The sequence below is a fragment of the Myotis yumanensis genome, unplaced genomic scaffold (assembly GCF_028538775.1).
Source record: "Myotis yumanensis isolate MYYU_CA2020_CCGP unplaced genomic scaffold, mMyoYum1.0.hap1 SCAF_17, whole genome shotgun sequence".
NCBI classification, from domain to species: domain Eukaryota; kingdom Metazoa; phylum Chordata; class Mammalia; order Chiroptera; family Vespertilionidae; genus Myotis; species Myotis yumanensis.
Window position 1 is genome coordinate 12,701,147 of NW_027223768.1, and position 25,163 is coordinate 12,726,309.

Consider the following 25,163-nt stretch of genomic DNA (forward strand, 5'->3'; position numbering starts at 1 on the left):
GATGAGACACTTCAAACTGTGTCAATCAGCATCTAGTCTTCCCAAAGAAGAAAAAAGGAATAAGTAACCTGTCAAATAAGCTGCTTACCATTCCTTGAACTTTTTACCCTTGGCTGGGTGTACTAATTGATAAAAAATGCTGCCTGAGGCAGAAAAATACAAATAAGGATCATTTCTCTTTCAACCTTAATACCTCCAATCAGAAATAACAAAGAGTTTATTACTGGGGAAGGAGGAGTACTAGATTCCTCAAACCTTCTAATTCCAAGGCAATCAGTTTACGAATATAATCTACACAGGAAACTCATTTCTAAATAAAGGAATCATATTTGTCATTCAGGGGGAAAGTATAATAAGCCTTAAGACTTTAAGACATTTTAAAAATAAATATGAAATTATAATCAAGCTATTCAGAAGAAAAGTTCATTGGTTATCTGATAATTATCTGTAAGGCCAATGTAACCACTGGTCACCAAGAACAAAAACTTGTTCATTTCCCTCCTGACAGAATACAGAATTCCAGTCTTGCTATAAACCTGTGTTCCAGGTTGCCAGGACACACCTAGTTTACATCTGTTGTCCTGGCATAATTAATGGGCCCATGTCATTTTCAAAAGTGTCAATAAACTATACAGTTCTCCTAATTTTAGTACATTTTGTGTCTGGAAGATTCCTGTTAAGATGCACGTAGTCCCTGGGCACTTGCATTTCCTAGTTTAGATAACTAAGGGCAAAGAAGTATTTATGGGGATTTGGAGGAATTGCTCTAAATTTGTTCATCCAATGGGGAAGGGGAGAGCTGGGTGCCATCTTTGTTAACTAACCCTCCCTGGGTTTACTCCAGTATTGAAATTGTCAGTTAATCTGCTGGATTCCCCACCCAACCATAAATTTCCTAAGGGGGAGGACTACATATCATTCAGCTTTCCATCCCCAGTATCTAATCCTGTGTTTGTCATGTAGTAAGCACTCATTAAAGATTTTCCCTGGATGAATGAAAAAATATTAAGGCTAGTACATAAACACAATAAAGGGGGCTGCAACACATAAGGATCAAACTCACCAACTGTAAACACAATAGTAAGTTCAGCCATTTAAAACATAAGAGAAAGAGGAGATACTTGAGAAGCTGGATTGGATTGTGAAGTAAAATACATATACAAATTAAAGGCAACCAGCTCCTCACCAGCTGTTCCTAGCTCTGGGTGTTGTCCTCCGTTCTCTTCTTTATATAGTACAAGACAGCCCAAGAGACTAGATGCTCTGAAATTCTTCTAATTCTAACTGTAATTTTCCTCTTTGACCTTGGAAAAGTTATTCAACCTCTTTGGGTAAATAATTAAATAAAAACTACATTTTTCACAGGGAGTCCTGGGCATTAATACACATACAACTATATTCTGATCTCAAAAACAGAATAGAACCCAAACTTATGAGCACTACATTCAAAGCCCTTTTTTATCTAACCTCAAGCACAATTGTCTATGAACAGCAATTTTACTTTGTTTGCTTATGTATTTTTTAATCCTCACCTGAGGACATACTGGGAGAGAGAAAATACACTGAATTTAGAACCCAAAGACCCAGGTTTACTAGTAATTCTAGTTAACACTCATTAGTGCAACACCCAGTCTCCTCTCTTATGAAACAGTGATAATACTAATACATTCATTCAGCAAGTATATACTGAATAATACCTTGTATGTGTCACTAGACATTTGGCGCGGGGGGAGGGGAGGGGCATATGGATGTAGTCCCTGCCCTCAAGGAGCTTATATTTTCCCTATCTCACAAGGCTGTTGTAAAGATCAAATGTAAAAACACTGCAAACTGTAACACACACTTCAAGTAGCAAAGTGGTATGATGATTATTCTACCTTTTAATCACAATCTTTATTACGACAATTTAGCAATACTCAATAAAGTATAGATGATCAGATATAATAGTCCACTACCTTCTGAACTCATTTTCCTAAGAACTGGAATTCAGGAGCCTAAAAAAAATCAGTTTGTTACACAGTCTTAGCTCATGACTCTCAATATAACCATAAAGATAAAATGAACTGACAATTTAAGCCTGCAGTGTTACTCCAAGTAGAGTTGGGTGTGGGTTATGTTACCCACACCTGGCAAGGAAGTATAAAGATTTTGAGGCCCCATGCAAAACCTACTGAATCATAACCCCTAACGACTGAGTCTGAGACTCTATACCTTGGACAAGCACACCCAGTCATTCTTATGCTCACTAAAGCTTGAAAATCGTTGCCATAATAATTCCTTGATCAAAAGCCATAATTTTAAACCATTTTCAAAAAATACCTGGAAAATCTGAGCCAAATAGAATTCAGCTACACTGAGAAAGCTCTCGAGAGGTACTTAGCAGTCAATGTTACATGACTCACACTTAACTCGTAAAAATACTTCTTGTGGCACTAACCTCTTTTTGTTCAATCATTTTCAAATTTTCACATAAAGGAAGAAAACAAAAGAAAGGAATGTCCATAAGATATTTGTAAGTTATTAAAATTAACTCTCAATAGTCAAATACATGGTGGCAGGAGGAGGTTAGACTTTGGGTGGTAAGCACACAATGCAATATACAGATGATCCTATATAATAAAACCCTAATACGCAAATTGACCAAACGGGAAACGAACCGTTGCTATGACGCACACTGACCACCAGGGGGCAGACGCTCAATGCAGGAGCTGCCCCCTGGTGGTCATGCGCTCCCACAGAGGGAGTGCCGCTCAGCCAGAAGCTGGGCTCACAGCTGGTGAGCACAGCGGCAGTGGCGGGAGCCTCTCCCACCTCGGCTGCAGGCGGGTGGTAGGGAGCGAGGGGTTCCAGACTGCAAGAGGGTGCAGGCCGGGCTGAGGAACTCCCCCCTCCAGTGCACGAATTTCATGCACCAGGCCTCTAGTGTATTATAAAATTGTACATCTAAAACTTACATAATGTTATTACTCAGTATCACCCCAATAAATTTAATTTTCAAAAAATCTCAATAAACAAATTTATTTCAATATGTACGGCTTCTAATTTTTCTTATGGTTTAACTTTAACAAGGAAAAGTTGATGGTGTATTATCCTACAGCTATCTAGGAGGAAGGCACATACTCTTTGCCTAGCATAAATATAATTGTGAATGGTTGCAAGCCAACCTTAGAAGTCCATGCTTATTAAAGACCACACTACCCAAATACCAAAGAGACAAAACAAACTAGCCAACAGATAAACCTAATCCCTAAAAAAATATAGACAATGCATATCCATATCCACTGCACACTTAAACCCTTCTAAGGGTATCTCTCAAGAAATCAATCAAGAGCCCTTGGAACTTACTTGTCAAATGTTCCTTCACATGCTATATAATTAGTGCAAAGATATATTTATTTTGGTTCTATCTGTTGAAAGCATCCTTCAGTCATTAGCCTCCAGGTGTATACACATCAAAGGGGAGACACTCAATATATGTTACACTGGGGAAAATTACAAGGTGGAAACAAACATTGCTAGTCAAGAAAACATTCCATCTACAGTAAAATTTAGAGCCAGAGGGCTTGTTCTTACTCCAGTACCAAGCCCTGCAGCATGACTCTTTCCCAAACCAGTCAGAATCCAGTCAGTTTTAAAGGGAAAAAGGACAAACTGAACTATAGTGAATTTAGTTTAACAACTATTCCAAGACTCAATGAGGACAGGGCTTTGGTAAGACTTTAAAATAAAAGAAATTGATGCTCTTCCTTTTGTTCAAGCTTGTATTCCCATAAATCTCAAAGTTACTCTCTTTCACACCTCTAACAGTTAGTTGTCTATACAACTGCAATATATGAAAATTAGAATAAAATTATTGTGCACAGGAGGAAAGCATCTAAAATATGGGAAAGTCTTGGTTAAAAGGCAATTATCAAAGTCCATCCATTCATCTGTGACTTCATACAATTTCCATCTACATGTAGTTAATCTACCTATGCCTAACCTTGACCCCCACTGGCACTTAATTAACTTAGAGAGCTTTCCTGAGACAAGAGAGGTTAACTTAAGGAACTTGGTGAGAGACAGAGAAAAAAAGCTCTAAGGCGTGTTGCCTAAAGAATGCTTTAGGAAGATTAGTATCAACCCAACCAAGATCAAAACAAGTGGCAGTCACAGATATCCCTCAAGCATCATGTCTGTTTGCTCGCTGATTTCCTCCTCTCACTTGAAACCCTAAGGAAAAGATGCAGGTTTTGGAAAAAGGGACGGAAAGAAACTGTATACATCTGACCCCTAACGGTGGGGGTTAGGGAAATGACCTCCACGCAGTCAAAAATCCACATAAAACTTCTGACTTCCCAAAAAGTTTTCCCTCAACATCCTTAGGGGACTGGTCCCAGGAACCCCCTGTAGATATTAAAATCTGAGGATGCTCAAGCCCCTCTATAAAATGGTGTAGATCAATGCATGATCCCAACCTCGGAATGAAACAGTACAGGTATTTATTGCATATAAATGGACCCATGCAGTTCAAACCCATGATGTTCAGGGTCCACAGTAGTTGAGGTTTCAGAGAATTTAACAACCAGCTCAGTTCTGTGTTGCAATGATCACTATTTCCACTATAACAGCAGAGAAGCTTCAAAGAATTTGGAAATCAAAATACAGTTAGGAAAGTAAAAAACTAATGTCAGGAAGATGTCTAATCATCACACCCTTCCAGAGAAAGGTTCTCTAGAAGCAGAGTGTTCTTTTGCCCAATGAAAGACCGAGTTCTCTACTCACCACCAAGAATATGCCAAAACGCGATGTTATTTCCTCGGAAGAGGAACAGACCTAGACTAGAACTTGGGTCTGAAGCAAGTCCTGTCCTAAAGGACCCTCTTGAGGTCTCCTTTATGGTATATCTAGTTTATATCTGGACTCTGCTACAAAAGCCACAATAAAGGCATGAGGCCAGCAACTATGTTAGCATGCATATATATGAATGAAATGATCGATCTTGTTAGCTGTAGCCTTCTACAAAACTATTTTAGTTCCTTTAGCTCCAATAATGAGTAAATGATTTAGAACTTTAAGATTTTATAATTTTAAATAAACATTTTAGTTTTAAATTTAAAAACAAATAGCTGGATCCAAAGTTAACTTACAAAGGGAAAGGGAAATGATAATTCCAAAAGCTTCTATTGGAAGGAAACACCAGCCACAGACTTTGAGTTATTTAGAAAGAAAAGAATCAGGTGCCCCAGTACAAAGCAAAAGGTCACTACTTTATTCTACATCTGAATGCCCTTACTCTCAAAAAATTAAGGATATATTGCCAGGGAATACTAGAAACTATTATGTAGGACATTAACAGAGAAAAAAGCACCTATCTACAGGAAGGTCAGAGGAAAGTTATGGTAAGAGCTCCAACCACCTGCTTTGGTGAGCTCCTCTTTCTTGAGATGGAAAGTAAGAGGAAACAGAATGAGTGGATACCAGAGTAAATACGTCAAAGACAAGGACAGGGGACATAAGGTGAATAAGAAAGGATGGGCTCTCTCTGGGCCATACCTTCAAGATCCTATCGTCTCTGAAACCTTGAGCAAACCTACTGTTTTACTAGAGGAAAGAAAGCCTCAAGGTTGTGGAAATTATAATTACATCTATAAAAAAAATGAGGACAACTTCATGAGAGCAAATCCAAGCACTGAGGGAGAAGGCAGAAGGGTGAAGAGAAGAACATACTAGATTCCGTAAAAAGAAAAAAGATACAGCGCTGAAGACTGCTGAGGAGAATGGAGGTAATGAGAGCAAACACCACCTGCCCGTCAACCAGCAACCACTACGTAAATTTCAATACAACGTACAAAACACACACAAGTGTAGCTCCTGGGTCAGAGTAGGGGAGGAGGCAGCATCCTGCTGGAGCATTGAGGATGCAATGGGCAAGTAAGGATGGAAAATGGGGGGGGGGGTGGGGGGGGGGGACTGCAGCAGGAAAGAGGATGGGTTGCAGCAGTAGAAGGGGCCTAAAAAAGGGGGGCAGGGAGGGAAAGCAACCTGGGGGCGAGAAAGATGAGGATAAAGTCAGGCGTGGGATCACAGGAAGACAGAGTAGGAGCGCGCGTGGAAACAGCCCGCCCTGCAAAAGCGGGGAGGTCAAAGACCCAAAAGGGGGTTATAATCGTCGACTAAAACACAAGGTTGAGTTTGGGGCAGGAGTGAGCACAGGGGGCCAAAGAGGGATGCACTCAGAGGGAGGTGGTGGTGGAGGAGACACCAGATTCAATATCCTGGTGTATGTACCTGAGACCACCGTGCAGAGAAACTACAGGTCCAAGACCCCCCACCACCAAACCAAACACGCATGCAGGGGTCAGAAAAGAAGGTCTTCTAGGAGAATGCATACAAAGAGGAAGGGAGCAGGGGCCACACCGCAGGACAGGAACATAGGTAGGTAGGGGTGCTTAGCCCTAAGGAGAGGGGACCCAAGGAAAGAAAAAGGAGTCGGGGGCGGAGCGAGGAGGATTCCGGAGGAAAAGCAGAAGACGGAGGTTCTCCCCACTTGGGCCGGAGGGCAGCGGGGACGGCGCTCCGGGGCTGCCAGGAGTGTGGAGAGCAACAAACTCCGATGCCTCGGGTGAGAACTTGGGGAGCACACACAGCGGCGGGGTCAGAGGAGGAGCTGCGGCCGGTGAGCAGCCAGAGGGGTTCGTTACGAGCACAGCGCGGGGCGGCGAGGAGCAGCGAGCAACGTGCCCCCGGGGAAGGCAGAGGGGCAGACACGAAGCCGAAGGAATGGGGGCGGGAGTAACAGCGGGCAGGGTGCAGGGGCTGAGACTGAAGACCGAAGGGAGCCAGGTGGGGGGTCGCGAAAAGCAGGGGTGTGGTTCGGAGCCCACCCCCGGGAGGTGCGAGGCCCGGGGTCCCGGGGGCGGGTCAGGGGCGGGGGGAGGTTCGGCCCGAGGGTGACAGGGGTCGAGGGGAGATGCGCGGACTAGCGGAGGGTCTGGGGCGGGGTGGGGCGGCGGGCAGCCGGGATACTCACACCTCCAGAATGCGGTCCCCCTTGCGCACCCCGGCGCGATCGGCCGCCCCCCCGGGCAGCACGGCGCTCACATGCTGCAGCGGCGCGTACAGCTCCCCGTTGATGCTCCGCAGCTGCCCGCCCTCGCTCACTTGGCCCCGCACGTTGAAGCCGTAGCCGGACTCGGACTTGACGATGCGCACGACCCGCGGGCCGCTGCCTCCGCCGTTCCCGGCGCAGTGGAGCCCTGAACCCCCGCCGCCGCCGCCGCCTCCGTTCCGGTGAGGGGCTGCGGGGTGAATCCCTTCCCCGTCCTCGTCCGCCATCTTGCGAGCCAGCGAGCCGTATCCCCGCCCCCCGACGCCTCCACTCCCTCCCGCGCGCGCTCGCGCCGCTCCGCAGCCGCGCGACCCCCCGCGCGCTCGCTGCCGACCGCGGGACCCCCGTGGGCCCCGAGCTGCAGGCCGGGGTGAGGGACGACACGAGGTGAGGGAAGAAGGACGTCGTGCACTGTGGAGCCTCCTGGGAGATGTAGTTTATGGGCCGTGGGGGCTGAGCGGGTGCTGGGCCCCTGCGGGAGTTGAGGTTATATGACGCAGTCGGGAGCAAGGCCTGCTGGGAGTTGTAGTTTTCCTTTTATGCTCTTAGGCGTTTCATCTGTTGGATAGTGAGTGTGTGGCAGACTGATTCAACTGTTGATGTCTTTTTTTTTTTCTTCTTCTTATTTCATAGGCTCTAAGCCAATAATATTAGGGCGAGTTAACGTTTGTAATTCAATACAGTCTTAAGTTATAACAACTCATTTGCACAGGTGGTCACATACATCGTTTTATTCCGTGGCGCCAACAGCCTCTTGAGACTACTGGATGAATTAGTTTCTGTATTTTACATATTAGGAAACTGAACCTTAGAGTGCTCAAAGTCATCCAGCTATTAAGTAACAGGAACTAAGGCCCAGTTATATTTGTGCAACTTTTCCTGTATTGCAATTACATAAAAAGTAGGCCCCAGCCCAGCCTGTGTGGCTCAGTGGTGGAGCGTGGGCCCATGTACCAAGAGGTGGTGAGTTGGATTCAGGTCATGGCACATGCCCTGTTTGCAGGCTCCATCCCCAGCAGGGGGCATGCAGGAGACAGCCAATTGAGATTGATGTTTCTCTCTCATCCATGGTTCTCTCTCTCCTCTCCCTCTTCCTTCCTCTCTAGCAATTAATAAAAACATATTTTTTTAAAAAATAGGGCCCCAACTATACAGAAATATATATAGAGAGAGGAAACTATGGCCTTACTGATTTAAAACAATATTAGTGTGGCTAAGTAATTTCAATTGAGCAATGATTTCAAAGTCACCTTTATTTCTAATTCATTTTGTTTTCCCCAACAGTACAGTAGAATTATTTGCAAATGGCAGCAATTGATGTATTTTGGCTTCCTTCCCAAACACAAACTTACAAATATTGTGCAGAATGCCTAGGAAAAGCAAGTAAGAAGAGCAAGAGCAAAAATAATGTAAATATCTTAAGCATTTAATACTCAAGTCTGGTATTTGATTTTACCTATTGGAAGGCTAATAGGTTAGTCTGTTACTGTTTCATGGATGTTGATAAAAGACACAAGATTCTTGGGTAAAAGACAAAGGACTCAAAACAAGAAGCAACATGAGCTTCAGCATGTTTGTGTCAATTCCTCTTGTCCCCCAGGTATCACGGGCTCGGATGAAAGCTTTGCTCTTGGTGGATTTACATCATGGCTGAGGAACACTGGGCATGGGGAGCCCACCATTTAATAGGAAGCAGTAAGTAAACCTGTTCCTTGTCCTGGAGGAAGACATTATTTCATCCCTCAGAGTCACTCACTATAAATACAACCCTAGCAAAGAGGAGCCTTGCATTCTTGGCATTCCCAGGAAGATGAGTAGAAGCATTAAAAACCCACCAAGGACCATCTCTCTCAACATTACTATGTGCCAAACACTATGGTAAGATTATCTATAATCTCAGTTAATCCTCACAAACCAATAATGTCCCTATTTTATAGATGAATAGCCAGGAATAGAGAGGTGACACAGTTAAAAAGCAATGGATGCAGGAGCAGCAACAGGGATACATAGTTAAAAGACAGTTGAAGTTAACTTACAGAGGCCTTATAAAAGCAACAAGCAGCCCCCTGAAATAATTTATGAATTATGTAAGGGTTTCCAGGAATTGCTCAAAGGAAGAAAAATAAAAATCCAGTAAAAATAATTAAGACATCTCAAAAAATATGAGGATTCAAATTTGTTATATTAGAACATAAAAATTGGGACCTTATGACCAAGCTAATTAAGAAGGGTCTTGATTAGTTACACAATATGGACATTAATAAAAGTTGAAACAAGAATTTAAATAATAATGGCATTTGGGTTGATCATGTAGTATCATTCGGTTTGACCTGAGTGCTGGATGGGAAGAAACATCTCCACTAAAGCACAGCATCAGAAAAAGAAAAAGGGAGCTTCCACTAAAAGAACTATTTTTTTTTTTTCATTTGTTAATTTGACAAAAAAGTACTGAATGCCTGCTCTGTTCTAGGCTCTGTGATAGTGACTAGGAATACAAAGATCAATACGATGATATCTGCTAACTCCATGAAGGGCAATATGGCAGTATGTGAAGGCATGTACTCCTTGATCTAGGGATTCCACTTCTAGGAGTTCATTCTACTCTCACACTTGAACATGTGTGAAATGACATTTTGTGACGTTAGTAATTGCAGTATTGTTTGTGTTCACAAAAGATTGGAAATAACCTAATGTTCATTGATTAAATTATGATACACCCACAATAAAAAACTGAGTAACTAAATAAAGAATAAGGAAGTTGTTTATGTACTGAAATGGCATGGCCACAAGGATACTGTACATAAGTAAGTGGAAAAGGGGTGCAGTACAATCAGGGGGGACATACACCATCTTGGTGTGAAAGGGGGACCATAGATATGTTTGTATCTCTGGAAGTATTCACACAAAACTGACAACTTTGCCTCTGGGGAGGAGAACCGGACAGCAGAGATGGGGCCAGGGGTAGGAGGGAGACTTTTCCTTTCTGTAATTTCTGAATTTTTGGACAGATGAATGTGTTGCCTTGTTCAAAAAATATTTAAAAAAATACTTAGAAAGGATCAGATTGGAGGAAAAGATGATCAGAGCATCAGCATCAGAAAATAAAACAAGCCATCATTACTGGTCTTGAGAACTCACAATCTAGCAAGACAGCAGAAAAAAAGGACAACTATAATGGAGACCTTGGCACTCCTGAATAATGAGAGCTGAGCTAGGGGTGCACAAGAGCAGGGGCCTTCAAAGTGAAGCAGCGAAGCAGAGAAATCATGGATGGGAAGAGTTAGGAAGGCAGAGAAGGATAGTGGTGGAAGGCATTTCTGACGAGGGGAACAGTGTATTCACAGAGATTTGGACGAATGTGGTGTAGTGTGAAAACAGGAAGCAGTTCAGTAGGACTGGAGCATCGTGGGTGGGAGGAGGTGGGCAAGAATCAGATCTGGGAGGGCTTCCGTATTGAGTGTCATGCCTAGGAGTTTGAATTTCATCCCTAAGTATTTAGGCGCCTCTGAATGCTTATAAGCAGAGCAGCAGTATTATCTAATTTGTGCTGCAGTAAGTTTGGAGAACAAAATGAGGTAGATCAGTTAAGAAGCAGTCGCTCTGATTCACGTGAGGACTGATGAAATTCAAACTGGGGCAGTGGTGATGGAGAGAAAGGACTTAGCCACTTAGATATCAGGCATGAAGGTGGGGAGGAAAGAATGTCATAAAATTCCCGACTTGGTGCGATTTCCCCAAGACGGGGCATAAAAAGGGAGAAGAAGAGGTTTGCTGGGAAGATAATGAGTTCAGTTTGGGGTATGTTGGATTTGAGGCCTGCAGGAGACCCAAGAGAAATTGATCAGCAATTGGTTGGACACATAATGGAAAGGGGTCTGGGCCAGAGCATAGATTTGAGAGCCATGGGCTCTGGGTTACAGGTGGTGGTGAATAAGAGTCCCAAGGCAGAGCCTGTAGTGAAATGAGACGAGTGCCAAGGCCAGAACCCAGAGAATGTGCCCCTTCCCTCATTGAGGAGACTTCATGAGGAAGAGGGCCAGGTGAAAGAGAGGAGTCAGAGAGCTGGAGACCCAGAGAGAGTTGGGGGGTGGGGTCTTGGAAGGTGATAAAGCTGCTTTTGGAAATAGGACCTGGACAGCATACAGAGTACTTCCCATCCAAGAGCTTGTTTCGTCCTCACAATGACACAGAAGTAGGAGCATTCACAAGAAGCGAGGCTCAGATAACCAGCAGGCCCCAAGCACACTGCCAGTTAATAGCAGAGCTAAACCTTGGACCCAAATCTTCTGATATCAAGGCCAGGACTCTCTTCACAATACAGCTTCCTTTTAGTTAAAAAAAAAAAAAAATTTCTCCTACCCTTTGTGATGTAAGAAGTCAGCAGGTTTCAATTAGCTTTTTGTGTAGGAAATATTTAGGTGAGAGTCCCACCTGCTCATCTGTCCTTTGGTTCTTGTCCTGCCTCTTCTTGTTCACCCTTGGCTGGTCTAAATTCTACTCATTCCTCAAACTCCAGCTTAAAAGGTCTCTCCATAAAGCCTCCCCTGAGGATTCCAGTTTACTCTGACATTCCTCTTTTCTAAATTCCTTCGGCAAATACACGCCTTCCTGTAACGCCCTTCACCCCCCAGGCAAGTCATGTGTCATCCATCCCCTCCCCTTGAGTTTGGGCAAGACCTGTGACTTGCTTCTTGGCAATAGAATATGGCAAAGGTGATGATGTGTCACTCACATGATTACAGTTGCATTGCGTTACAGTCCTTAGGAGACTGGAGCAAGAGAGTCCCCAATTGACCTTGAGGAAGAAAACTGCATTGCCATGAACCGTCTGCAGAGAAGGCCCACGGTAGGGAACTGTAGGAGCCTCCGGGAACTGAGATTTGCCCCCACCTGACAGCAAGAAAGTTAGACCCTCCATCCTATACCTGCAAGAAATTCTGCCAAAAACTACATGAGCTTGGAGGAGGATACTGGGCTCCACTAAGGAACACAGCCCAGGCAACACCTTGTTGCGGGATGGTGTTGAGACCCTGCAGACGGCCCAGCTCAACTGAGCTCAGACTCCTGACTCACAGACACTGTGAGCAAATCAATGTGTGTTGTTTTAAGCTAATACATTTGTAGCAGTTTGTTACATGGCAGTAGATAACGAATGTAACTCCTGTTGCATTTATGGTCAGTGCCTCTCAGTTTAGACCAGAACAGTGGAATGGTTTTACTTTTGCAATCTGGTCATAAGCCCCTTGAAAACAAGGAATTTGCCACATGTGACTTGTGCCCTCGGAGTGTATTGCAGGCACAAGAGAAGGAGCTCAACACGTGTCAATAGAATGTTAGTCCAGAAAAGGACCATAAAGTGGCTAATATCACCTGCTGCATAGGGACACGGTAGGGATCAAATGAGTTATATGTGGAAAACACCTAACAGAATGTTAAGCACACAGCTTTTATTAATCATTTATTAAATAAATATCACATCCAACCCTATTCCCTCATTGTGCTGATAAAGAAATGGCCCCCTCCACACACCCTGCAAGAAAAGAAATAGAACCCAGCGAGGAACAATGACTTGTCAAAGGTCACTCTGCAGATCATTTGCCTGAACTCAATCCTATGGGAACAATTAAATGGCTTGTGTGAGGCAATAAGGCATGCCCTTGCCTGTGGATTTGGGGATTGAAGAAAACAAAAAAAGGGGGGCCCTTTTTTAGGCTGTTGCCCTAATTCTGACTCCTCTTTCCTCTTCATTACCTTTTTGCACTTCTCCCATGAAGACCACATGAAAAATTACTCTTTTAGTAAAATGAGTAACTGATTTGCAAGAGTGGATAGTACCTAGAGACTAGAGAGGATTTATTAGTCAAGATTCCTTTAGTTGCAAGTGACATAAACTAGCTTAAGCAAAAACAGAGAATTCTTTCGTATCTGCTTAGTGTGTGGCTATCATTATGTTAGTTCTCTATCAGCCTTCTGCAGTTGTAGAATCTCAAAGCCCTTTATCTGGTCACCATGTCATGCCCTTGTCTTCTACTTGACGACACACGACTTCTCTGAGGTTGGCTGGGTTTCCCACTGGGGAGAAAGCTCTTACAGCTACACTGGCTGACTTTTTTTCTGTCATTCCCTTTCACCACACCTGACTGTCATGTTTCAGAGGGCCATTCCCATCTGACAGTTTTCACCACCCGTCCATTGGTGACTCCCTAGGCAATTGTCCCTCTGTGAGCTTTGTCTCTTCATTTTCTCCAGGCCTCCCTCCTTTTCGTCAAAATCAACCTCAGTTTTCTTGTCCTAGAAACCAACTCCCAGAGTCAACAGTTGAGAAATACTGCTGTGGTTTGGGCGATCTCATAACAAAGTAATGTCTTCTGCATTGTTAGCATTACCCAGTGGGAAAAGGTGTGAGACTTGGGCCCTCTGCGTTGGTTCCTGTTTAGTTTTAATTCTTAATATGTGTTTAGTGTGCTTTTGGCTGCAAGTACAGAAAATTCAAAAGTGTTTTAAACAATAAGGATATTTGCCCTAGCTGGTTTGGTTTAGTGGATAAAGCAGCCGTGGGCAAACTACGGCCCGCGGGCCGTATCCGGCCCGTTTGAAATGAATAAAACTAAAAAAAAAAAAAAGATCGTACCCTTTTATGTAATGATGTTTACTTTGAATTTATATTAGTTCACACAAACACTCCATCCATGCTTTTGTTCTGGCCCTCCGGTCCAGTTTAAGAACCCATTGTGGCCCTCGAGTCAAAAAGTTTGCTCACCCCTGGGATAGAGCATCGGCCTTCGGACTGAAGGGTCCCAGCTCAATTCCAGTCAAGGGCACATGCCTGGGTTGCGGGCTCAATCCCCATTAGGGGGCATGCAGGAGGCAACCGATCAATAATTCTCTCTCATCATTGATGTCTTTCTCTCTCTCTCTCTCTCTCTCTCTCTCCCCTCCTGCCCTCCCTCTCTGAAATCAATAAAAATATATTTTTTTAAAAAATAAATAAACAATAAGGAAATTTATGATCTCACATAAATAGCAAGATTCACAGTGGGTATTCCAGAGTTGGTTAATTCATCCGTTCATTCATATCATAAAGGATCCAGATTTCTTCCATCTCTCTCCTCTGCCATCTTCAGTGTATGGTTTGGCTAATTCCTCTCATGGTGGCAAAGTGGCTGCTGAGCGCCAGGCATCACCTACACACATGGCCACCACATTGAAAAACAGCAAATAGCAAGCTGCTTCTTGTGTCTATTTGTAAAAGTAAAGAAACCCTCTTTGGAAGCCTTGCGTCAGCTTTCATGCCTTGTGGGCCAAAAGTTTATCACCTGCTGATCTTCTACACCAGTCACTGGCAAAGGAACTGAAATGACTATGGTTGATTCAAACTAATCGAGGTATATCCTGGGGCTAAGAGTAGCCACTTCCCTGTGTGCATAGCTGGCCAGTGAATCAAGAACAAAACAGGCTCTGCCAAAAGAAAGAGGATGGGAGGAAGGGAGTACGAGGAGGATAAATTTGGATTAAGCAGCCGATTGTATCTGATGCACTTATCTTCTCTTCAACTTGGTTTCTCCAGCTGCAACCTAGAGATGGTGACATCTACTTCATCTATCTATGGAGATACTTCAAGAAATAATATTTCTGCAGGGCACACTTATGAAAATAGTTTAATTAAACAACAGTGAGGCAATGCTACAACATAGATGAACCTTGAAGAGACATTATGTTAAGCGAAATCAGCCAGTCACCGGAGGACATATATTGTATGATTGTTCTTGTATGAGATTCCTAGAGTAGTCAAATTCATACCCAAAGTAGAATGGTGGTTGCCAGGAGCTGGGGAGAGGAGGAAATGAGTAGTTGTTGTTTAATGGGTGTGGAGTTTCAGTTGGGGAAGATGAACAAGTTATGGAGATGGTTGGTGGTGATGGTCACACAACAATATGAATGTACATAATGCCACAGAATTGTACAATTAAAACTGGTTAAAATGGCTTTATGTTATACCAGCAGTTCTCAACCTGTGGGTCGCGACCCCTTTGGGGGTCGAACGACCCTTTCACAGGGGTCGCCTAAGACCATCGGAAAACACATCTATAATTACATATTGTTTTTGTGATTAATCACTATGCTTTAATTATGTTCAATTTGTAACAATGAAATTGGGGGTCATCACAACATGAGGAACTGTATTAAAGGGTCTCGGCATTAGGAAGGTTGAGAACCACTGTGTTATATGTACATTTTATCCCCCCCCCCCAAAATTGTTTTAAATAAAACTGAAGCTATTTAAGATATAGAGAAAAGGAATTGTTCTAAACTTGACAATGTACAATATAAATTCATGGTTCTCGCTACTAACTGTCATGTTGAACTTTTGTCTGTTTTAATTAGTGGGTGGTAACCCTTTCCCAGCCTCATCGATCACTTCTTTCCCCGTCATGTACCATTTCTCCCTTTTTCCTTAAACCATGATTGTTTTCACTGAATCGCAGAGCAAGACTTTCCACCCCCAAAAAAATGCCCTGCAAGGAAACCCCCTGAGCAGAATAGAATCAGCTGCCACACCCAGACTGTCCCCTTGGAGGTTACCTGCCGCTGTCTTCCTTCGTTTCCTAGTCCTCCGTCTATAGCTGGCTCTCCCCACGTCCATACCAAGAGCCTTGGGGACAAGGAGGCCGAGAGGACTCGGATCCCGAGACAAGCACGAGCACCAGTGGGTGTTGGCAGCTCTTGCAGAATCTATTTACTGCCAACACATATGTACTAATATTTACTGATCTCGCAGATGTTTGCAAATGAGGCAAAGCTGTGAGGAGCTGTGCAGAGAAGCGACAACTCTGTATCCAGCCCCAGCACCCCTGCACGGCCGGGCCAGGTAATTCCACCTGAATCGACCAAAGTCCTCACCCCCACCCCATGTCTGGTGCCCAGAGCTGAGTTCTATCACGTAAACTTGAAATCAAAGGTCTCTATTCATATGTAATCTACTCACTCCAGTCTCTTCCAAAAAAATATCATAGGTTATGAAGATCTTTTAACACGGAGCACCCACCACTCCCTTAAATTCCCATCCCAGAGCTTAATCACACTGTCAGAAGGTCCCTCCTTACCTGTGATGTGTTATTAAAGTAGATTCTAGGCAACTGGCGTCCAGCGAGAATGGTGTGCGGCCTCCAGTGTGCAGACACCGAATGTTAGCAACCAGGTGTCTACATTGAGCTCCTGGTACCCGGGCTCCCTCCAGAAATAATTCTCTTTTGTTCAGTGACCCTGGGCAGTCACCCTGCAACCCGCCTGCTGGGTACAGAAAAGGGAATCCATTTCTGTTCAGCTGCCATTGACTGAGTACCCACCATGGCCAGGCACTGGGCCAGGACGGGGGACACAGAGATAAATCATCAGCCCCTGCCCTTTAGGAATTCTTGGGTCGGGGTGAAGGGAGAGGCATATATGAAAAAACAACAACAACAATGGTTCTACAGTGTGATAAGTTTTGTACCAGCTGCTATGGGAACACTGATGAAGGATGAATAATTTTCTGGCGATTGTCTGGGGAACCAGGGAAAGACTTCTCCAAACAGTGTCATTTGAATGGGGTTTGGAAGGATGAGTAAAAACGTGCCAGAAGGATAAGGCAGGGGAAAGAATTCCAGGCAGAGGGAACAGCGTATGCAAAGGCAGAGAGGGAAGGAAGGACATGGTGTGTTTGGGAAACACTGGCCATGCGGCAGCGGTCCAGGAATGAGGCTGGAGGAGTGAGGCAGTGAGCAGCTTACGCCCCAGCATCATCCCTCCGCCGCCCTGGGGAAGGGGAAAACAAATGGCAGCTCTAGCCCTCTTGCTGGTGAGGGACTGACGTTATGTTTCTATGTAAAGATCCGATCTTTACGTTCTTGTTCCGTGGATGTTCTGCGTCTTTTGTAAGATTGTAATCTAATGGGAACTATCTTTTCAAGGAATCAAGATTGGTTGTATCTGAAAAGGCCCTTGGACAGGTCATTGGGGATCTCTGGGCCATTGTATGATCTGAAATGTGATGATCGCTGATTAGAACTCTGCGGAGCCTGATATTTGATAGAGGAGGGAATGGGTCTCATCATGGTAGGATAAGCCAGGCCAGTGCCCAGCCCTCTTTACCACCCTCACCGAGCTTCCTCTCCTTCCTTTCATACCCGGAAGGTGCCCAGGCTGATGCTCTTCGTTCAGTAGACACATGACAATTCTGGTTATTTCATCCTCTCCAGAAAAAAAAAAAAAAAAATTAGTGTATGGCTTGGCTGAGCTTTCTGGAAACGTCCACAACCAGTTCTCTCCTGAGTAAGGGCTTCTTAAACAGGAGCAAAATGAACTGAAACTTTGCAAGAACTCCAGGAAATGCTGGTCTAACACAGGAGCCTTACAAATGAGTTTTTAAAATCATCTTACAGCTTGCCCGGAGGCAACTTAAACTAGGACTGGGATATATTTTCAGTTTTTCATAAAATATTTACTTTCTTAGAATCCAATTTCGTTTTAGTCCTGGTCTTTTATCTTTCTGATACTAGACTTAATTTGCAGAACTGCTCCCCGGTCTCACCCCAACCTGGCTGGCTGCCCTTTGCCCAAAGAAGTGCGTTTGTGATTTACAACAGGGAAACTCCAGGGATCCAGGGGACGCCTGAGGAGAGACCCTGCTGGTTTTTCCCGGGCCACGTGGAAAGAAGGACCTGCTGCCCTCTTGTGGCTGAAACCTGCGGTGCAGTAATTCCTCCACTTGGCAAATGTTAAAAATCCTCATGTTTTCAGGTTCCCTGGCTGACTAAATGTGGTCTGGTTAGGAGACTCCAGTCCCAGAGCCTTTATTCTCAGCCACAGGGGTGGCTGGCAGTGATCAACACAAAACTATGTGTAAGGATCCTATGTAGCATGACTGGCACACAGCAGACACTGAAAATGCGAATTATTAAATCACCGCACTGAGAATAAGGGACTGGGTTGCCTGTGACCAGGTCCTGGTTCTACACGCCCTACCTATGCACCCTTACTGTCCCCATGTGTCAATTTCCGCATCTGTAAAACGGGAATGAGATGATAGCGCCTGGCATATTGTGAGCACTCGGTAAACGTTGTTATTAAGTAGACGTCATTGCCTTCACTTTATGGATGTGGAAATTAAAGAGGAGAGAGATTAAGTAACTTTTCCAAACCAGCATGGCCAGTAAATGACAGATCTAAGATTATAAGCAAGATCCAAAGCCCATGCTGACTCCTTGGCTTAAGGTGTATACTTCGCTATTCCCCTCTTGTTGAATGACTAACTAAATAAGAGAACAAATGAATAAATGAACTATTGCTGAAGGCAATGCTGAAAGTTGGAATTGACCCTTACATGGGGAGGATATTAGTACTCAGGATCTGCCTCTTCCTCACTTTCTGAAACAAACTGAGTAGATTAAAACAATTAAAAAAAAAAGAAAGAAAGAAACAAGTGAGCACCCTCTTCAGCAGAGAATACAGGTTTCTACTAGATCAGTGAGGACTTACTAAGCATCTACTTTGTGGCAGTACTAGGGCCAGGCACTCTGGGGACTAGAGATGTTCCTGACACTTCAAAGCTTACAATCTAGTTAGGGGAACAAACATATGCAAAGCCTGGATTATAGTGTTATAACTATTACATCCTAAAACCGGGTGAAACGGATTATTTGTATTAATTGAGTTCGGAAAGGAAACACACAGCAGGGCTTGAGAATCCTGGGAAGGCTTCCTGGAAGGGCAATTCAGGCTGAGTCTTGAAGCATGAGTAACTTTCTTTGATGTTATTGTTTATTCTTTCCTCTCCATCTCCTGTATCCAACTGGTCAGTCACAAAGGCCTCTCGGTTCTTTCCAAATGACTCACACCAGTGCCTTCCTTTCCAGGTCAGCAGCCATCATCCCAGCTCAGTTCCTCATCACTTCGTATTTAAGGTGTCTTCATAGTCTATCCACTTGTCTCTTTGCCCTCTCCTTTACCTTTTCAATCCACACCATCCACCTCTTTTGGATTAGCCTTCCTAGTTTACCATGTCACTCCTATGATTCATTCCTTCCAACTTCCCTTCACTAATATTTATTAAGCACCTACTATGCGCCAGGCATCACTCTTCACTCTTCTACACACTAGGGACACGCCACTCTTCTAAGTACAAGGGATTCAGTGTTGAACAAGACAAACAAGGAAGATCCCTGCCCCCTCTGGAACGTACATACTAATTTTTAAAAAACTCCAATGGAGACCTGTTGCTTTCAAGGTTAGAATCCAGACTCCCCTGTCAAGGCCCACCTTATTTGCCTCCCAGTCCCCTTAGCCTCCCCCGACTTTCCAGTAGGATTCTTCAGCGGGACTCACTGTCCCCCACACATTCTACATTTATCTCCAGTTCCTTGGACTTACCTGCCCAAATCGTCAGGGCCTGGTTGGAACTCCACATCCTCCCCACTTCCCCGGACAGCGCTATTTGCTTCTCTCGTATTAGCATTTCACCTGTTACATGATCACATTATCATTCACCTACTCCACCGGGGCGGTTTTTCTCCCACCCACCTGACAAGATTGCAAGTGCTGGAGGGCCACAACCCTGTTCTCTATTTTTCCATCCAGACCTCCCCAGCACTTGGCACAATATTGTGCAAATAATGGTGTGTTTTTCCCCTCTTCCTCCTCTTTCTCTTTGTTCTCTCCTAACAATAACACTAACATCTGTGAACACCTTACAAACTGCTTTCATATACATTATCTTCTATAAGCTGCACAATACTGGTATGTCAATTATCAATAAATATTGAGTGGGTGAATAGGTCAAAAGAGGAAGGCATTCCAGGGGAAGTAAATAACACCAGCAAACGCACAAAGACAGGAATGATCGGCATGAGCAGCAGGCAGTGCGGGAGCACAGCCCTGCTGGACAGAGAAGAGTGAACACCGGAGAGAATTTGGAAAATGAAGACTAAGGGTAACAAAAAACAAACAAATTCTACTTCACTAACATGGTTAACAGTTAGCTGTATTTATTTATTTTTAAAATAAAATATAATATTATTGACTCACATATATGCAGTCATTGGCTTTGTAACCCAGCAGTTTATGGTATATTTAAAAATTGAATATATTCTTTTTATTAAAGTACTAGGGGCCCAGTGCACAAATTCGTGCACCTTGAGAGGAACTGTGGGCCGTGGGGCTGCGGTGAGCACAGGGGCGGGTCTCAACCCATCCTCCATGCCCTGCCTGGCCCCTCCTGCCACAGCCCCTGGTCCCCTGTCTGCCCGCAGCCGCTCCCACACACTGACAGTGCCGACCTGCTCATACCCACTGACGGTGGGCGCAGAGCGATTGGGGCCAGAGCCAGCAGTGGTTGCGAGCAGGGCTGGCGCTGGCAGCAGGAGCGAGTGCCGGGTAGGACCACAGTGCACGGGAGCAAAGAATTTTCAGTAACCACCAGAGGCTGGCCCAGATGACAGTGACCAGGGCCCTGCCTTGGTCTGGCGCCCCCAGCTCACCTGCTCCACCATCCCACTGCAGCCAATGCCCACCATGTTCTGGGTGTGCCTCCTGGTGGTCAGCGCACGTCATAGGCACCAGTTGTTCAGTTGTTCCGCCATTCGGTCTATTTGCATATTAGGGTTTTATATAGATAGATTGTTGACATACAATATTTATTAGTTTCAGCTATACAACATAGTGTGTCTACACTTATATACCTTATGATGTGGTAAGTTTAGTAACCATCTGTCACCGTAAAGTTATTACATTATTGACTAGATTCCCCATGCTGTAAATTACATCCCCGTGACTTATTTTATAACTGGGAGTTTGTACCTCTTAATCCCCTTCACCTTTTTCACCCATCCCCCAATCCCTTCCCTAGTGGCAAACATCAGTTTGTTCTCTGTATCTAGGAGTCTGTTTCTGTTTTGTTTGTTTGTGTTGTTTTTTTGTGGGGTTTTTTAGATTCCACATGTAAGTAAAATCATACAGTATTTGTCTTTTTATGTCTGATTTATTTCACTTAGCATAATATCATCTAGGTCCATCCATGTTGTTGCAAATGGCAAGATTTCACTTTTTTACTGATGAATAATATTCCATCGTATATATGTACCACATCTTCTTTATCCAATCATCCGTCGATGGATTCCTAGGTTGCTTCCATATCTTGGCTATTGTGAGTAACGCTGCAATGATGATAGGGCTGCACATATCTTTGCAAATGAGTGTTTTCATTTTCTTTGGATAAATACCCAGAAGTGGAACAGCTCTAATTTTAATTTTTTGAGGAACTCTTTCCCACAGTGGCTGCACCAATTTACATTCCCACCAACAGTTCCCTTTTCTCCACATCCTCGCCACTTGTCATTTGTTGATTTTCTGATAATAGCCATTCTGACAAGTGTGAGAGATGTAGTTCTTTCTAGCCTTTTTAGAAACAGTTTTTCTTTCTCAAAGCTGTAATAAGTGTCCATAAAATTATGTGTCCTACTTTTGTCACTTAACATTCTAAGCACAGTCCCCTGATGTGACATAGTCTTCAGAAAGGCCGTTTGCAGTGAATGCTGGAATGTTCCAGAACGGCTGCATCTGAAATGGGCTTACCCATTGCTCGACTGTAGGACACGTTTCCCATTTTACACCGTTCTCAGCACTGCAACAACCTCTTGTGCAAGGAGAAGAAATGGAACAAAACTGTGTCTTAGGTAAGAGCTCAAAGTGCTCTACGAAGGCTCGCCTGAGCCCAGAGCGTCTCTAGACGTTTCTGTCATCTGAGCCAGTAAAATTGATCCTCTATTGCTTAAGCCAATTGGAGTTGTATTCTCTCTGACTTGTAACCCACATCATCCCACCTAACAAAAGGGCTACGAAGGCAGGATCACACTTGTCTTGCTTACTGCTGCACAGAGTAGGTGCTTAATAAATACATGTAGGTGAAAACATATAAACTATTTTCTTTTAAAACTGATTCTAGAGAGAGAAGGAGAGAGAGGGAGGGAAGGAGGGAGGGAGAGAGAGAGAAAGAGAGAGAGAGAGAGTGAGAAATATCCATCTGTTGCCTCCTGCATGGGCCCCAACCAGGGATTGAACCCGCAACCCAGGAATGTGCCCTGACCAGGAATCAAACCAGCAAACTTTCCAACTGAACCACACCAGCCAGAGCAAGAATATAAACTCTTATCCTGATAGTGATCTAGAAGGAATTTAGTATTTTTTATCAATTTGTTTGATTTTTTCCAATAAAAATGTTGCCTCTTCCTCATATTTACCACTAATAATCCTTATTCACTTGACCTTCTTTCATGTTTTAACCCAGAAGTTTTACATTTTTATGAACTAAAATATTTTCCTTCATGACCTTTATTTTTTGAGATATGGTTGGCATATATCTTCATGACCTTTAATACTAAAATTCTAAATGGAGCTCCTCTCAGAGTAGATATTCAATTGTATTTTCTTCTAGTTTCTCTACAGTTAAATTGTATTATTTACTTTACCTAGAATTTATTTAGGTGTACAGTTTGAGGTTAGAGGTTTTGGTTTTTAACATCTTGACCAACTGTTCTAATGCGTTTCCCCCCACTAGTTGCGATGCTTCTTTTGTCCTTTTAAAATGCTTATATGAAATTGGGTCTATTTCTGCCTAGCCAATCTGTTAAATTGATATATAAACTGGATAATGTTTTTGGGGTTTTTTCCTGCTCCCAATTAAGTCATCTTCAAAATTTTCTTTGCCATCTTCCCTGTTTATTCTTCCAGATGAATTTAAAAATAATTATGTCCAATTCTAAAAAGACTCTATTGTGATTTTTACTGTAATTACATGAAGCCTAAAAATAAATCAAGGCGGAATTGACATCTTTACAATTTTAACTTTGCCACCCAGGGAAGTTTTTCTTCTTGAAGTTTTCCCATATTTCTCAACAAAATCTGGTCGTTTTCTTCACTTAGATCATTCACCTTCAAATAAAGGTTATTTCTTCAGATTTTCTATTTTAGGTTGTCTTCTAACTGGGCTATTACGGGGGTATATAGGGAAACTTGCTAACTTGACGACTGCCCGGTTGACACTAATTGTCAAGGCATTCTTGTTTTCTGAGCTGACTCCCTACAGGTCTGAGTTATGACCTCTGGAGTTAGACAAGTAAAACTGCTGGTCCCTCCACAGGACAAATTTCCATTTCCTGGCCGACTGCTATCAAGTTTTCCATCAGCCTTCCTTTGTCCTGGATAAACAACCCCAATGGATAGTATGACAACAGTATTTGGGGAAGATTCAAATGACAGCGGTGAGGAGGGTAGATTTGGGGCAGGTTAGACCAGAAGGTGAGGAACCAGTGAGGACTGGCTTCATGGTAATCCAAGCTTAAAGGCCGTCTAAGACAAGGCTGTGAACATGGAAAGGGGCAAGTCTGAGAGAGATTTCAAAAGAGGAAACATTAGGATATGTTGACAAGCGGGATATAAGGGACAAAGGAATGAAGAGAACAGTCAGAGATGACTTTAAACATTCTGGCCTGAGCCCTGGCCAGTTGGCTCAGTTGGTTAGAGTGTCGTCCCGTACACCAAAAGGTTGTGGGTTTGATTCCTGGTCAGCGCAACAATTGATCTTTCTCTCTCTCTCTCTCCCTTTCTCTTTCCTTTCTTCTCTCTTTAAAAAAAAAAAAAATCAATAAAAACATCCTCAGGTGAGGATTAAAAAGAAAATAAACATTTCTAGCCTGAATCACTGAAGAGAGTGAGAGAGACTGAATAGGACTTAGTCAAGGTTTGTGCTATAGACCAGTTGTGAAATAATAGAAAAACTACAGATCGGTCTCTGGCCCTGGTTCCTGACACAGGGCTCCTAAAACCCTTGTAATTTAAGTCATAGGGCAGTAGGAGCATCTTTCGTTGAGGAGACTCTGGGTGGGCTCTGGATGGGGGCTGGTCACCAAAAAGACCAAGCCATGATTAGAACCTTGGAATTTGCAGCCCCACCCCCTATCCTCCAGAGGGAGAGGGCCTGGAAACGGAGTCACTCGAGTTACTCGTTGATCACGCCTACATGCGGAAGCCTCCCTAAGACCCCAACAGCATGAGGGTGAGAGAGCTTCCGAGTTGGTGAGCACATCCACATCGGGAAGGTGGCACAGGCCGACCCCATGGGGAGTGAAGCTCCTGCACTCCGGACCCTCCCAGACCTCACTTACTTATCTCTTCATCTGATGGCCACCTGTATCCTTTATCAGATCCCTTCAGAAGCTGGTAAATGTGTTGCCCTGAGCTCTGTGAGCCTTGCTAGCAAACTAATCAAAGTCGGAGGAAGGAGGGATCATGGGAACCTCCGATTTGTAGCCAAGTTGGACAGAAGAAATGGGTAACCTGGCGACCTTCTCCTTGCAATGGGGTCTGAAGTTGGGGGTGGGGGCCGTCTGTGGGACTGAGTCCTTAACCTGTGGGGTCTGACACTATCTCCAGGTCAGAATTGAGTAAAACTGTAGGACTCCCAGCTGGTGTCCCAGAGAATCGCTTGGTGCGGAGAAAGAGGCTGCACATATTCAGAAGTGTTTCTGTGTGAGTAGTAAGTACAGGAGACTCACAGGTTTAAAAAAAAAAAAAAAGGAGTTTTTCCTAAATACCAGTGTTTTTCGACAATTTCCCCCCTCAATAATATATTTTATACAGCTGGCCAGTTCACACACGAACACACATAGACAGACATAATACAAATAGAAGGGTCCCCGAACTCCTGCAGACATACGCAAGTTTGGGCCCGGAACACTAGCAAGAGGGAGGGAGGCAAGGCCTAGGCATATAATTGGCCCTGAATTGAAAAAGTCCTGAGGACGAATGACTTCCTTGCCCTCAGCTGTCTGAGATCCTGCGGTGGGTGTAAGACTTGGCCACCAACACCCTGCCAGGAAATTAATTACCTCGCCACCATCTACCCTCAATCCCAGGTGCCAGAAGTTTCCAGGGGAAGATTCCGGCAGAAAGGCCACACACTTTTTAGAGTTCAAAGCCGGTCTCCCTGCCAACCCACAGAGCACACGGAGCTGAAATGGCTCACCTTTCAAAAGCATCTCCT

The 25,163-nt window shown here is 44.0% G+C and overlaps 2 protein-coding genes and 1 long non-coding RNA gene across 6 annotated transcripts in view; 1 reads left to right on the forward strand and 2 right to left on the reverse strand.

Moving 5' to 3' along the window:
* The window catches only part of SNX27 (sorting nexin 27), a 52,517-nt gene extending 45,061 nt beyond the window's left edge, over window positions 1-7,456 (reverse strand). Inside the window, exon 1 of the mRNA XM_070397524.1 lies at window positions 7,013-7,456. Coding sequence (XP_070253625.1) covers window positions 7,013-7,317 — 305 coding nt within the window. The 5' untranslated portion in view covers window positions 7,318-7,456. The remainder of the gene's footprint in view (window positions 1-7,012) is intronic.
* LOC138996368 (uncharacterized) lies at window positions 6,545-15,334 on the forward strand. Of its 3 annotated transcripts, none has more exons than XR_011468753.1 (3): window positions 6,545-6,604; window positions 8,691-8,968; window positions 14,658-15,334. It is a non-coding gene; the product is annotated as an uncharacterized lncRNA (long non-coding RNA). The 3 variants fall into 3 exon arrangements; XR_011468752.1 differs by having other exon boundaries at window positions 6,574-6,658; XR_011468754.1 differs by having other exon boundaries at window positions 6,574-6,658; window positions 8,691-8,785.
* Window positions 14,023-25,163, reverse strand: part of TUFT1 (tuftelin 1) — a 41,947-nt gene continuing 30,806 nt past the window's right edge. Inside the window, exons 13-14 of one of the 2 annotated variants that reach the window (XR_011468751.1) lie at window positions 16,195-16,378; window positions 14,023-14,917 (exon numbers count right to left, since the gene is read on the reverse strand). The gene's annotated coding sequence lies outside the window, so the exon portion shown is untranslated. Of the gene's footprint in view, window positions 14,918-16,194; window positions 16,382-25,163 lie in introns of both variants that reach the window. The other variant, XR_011468750.1, reaches the window with a different exon arrangement.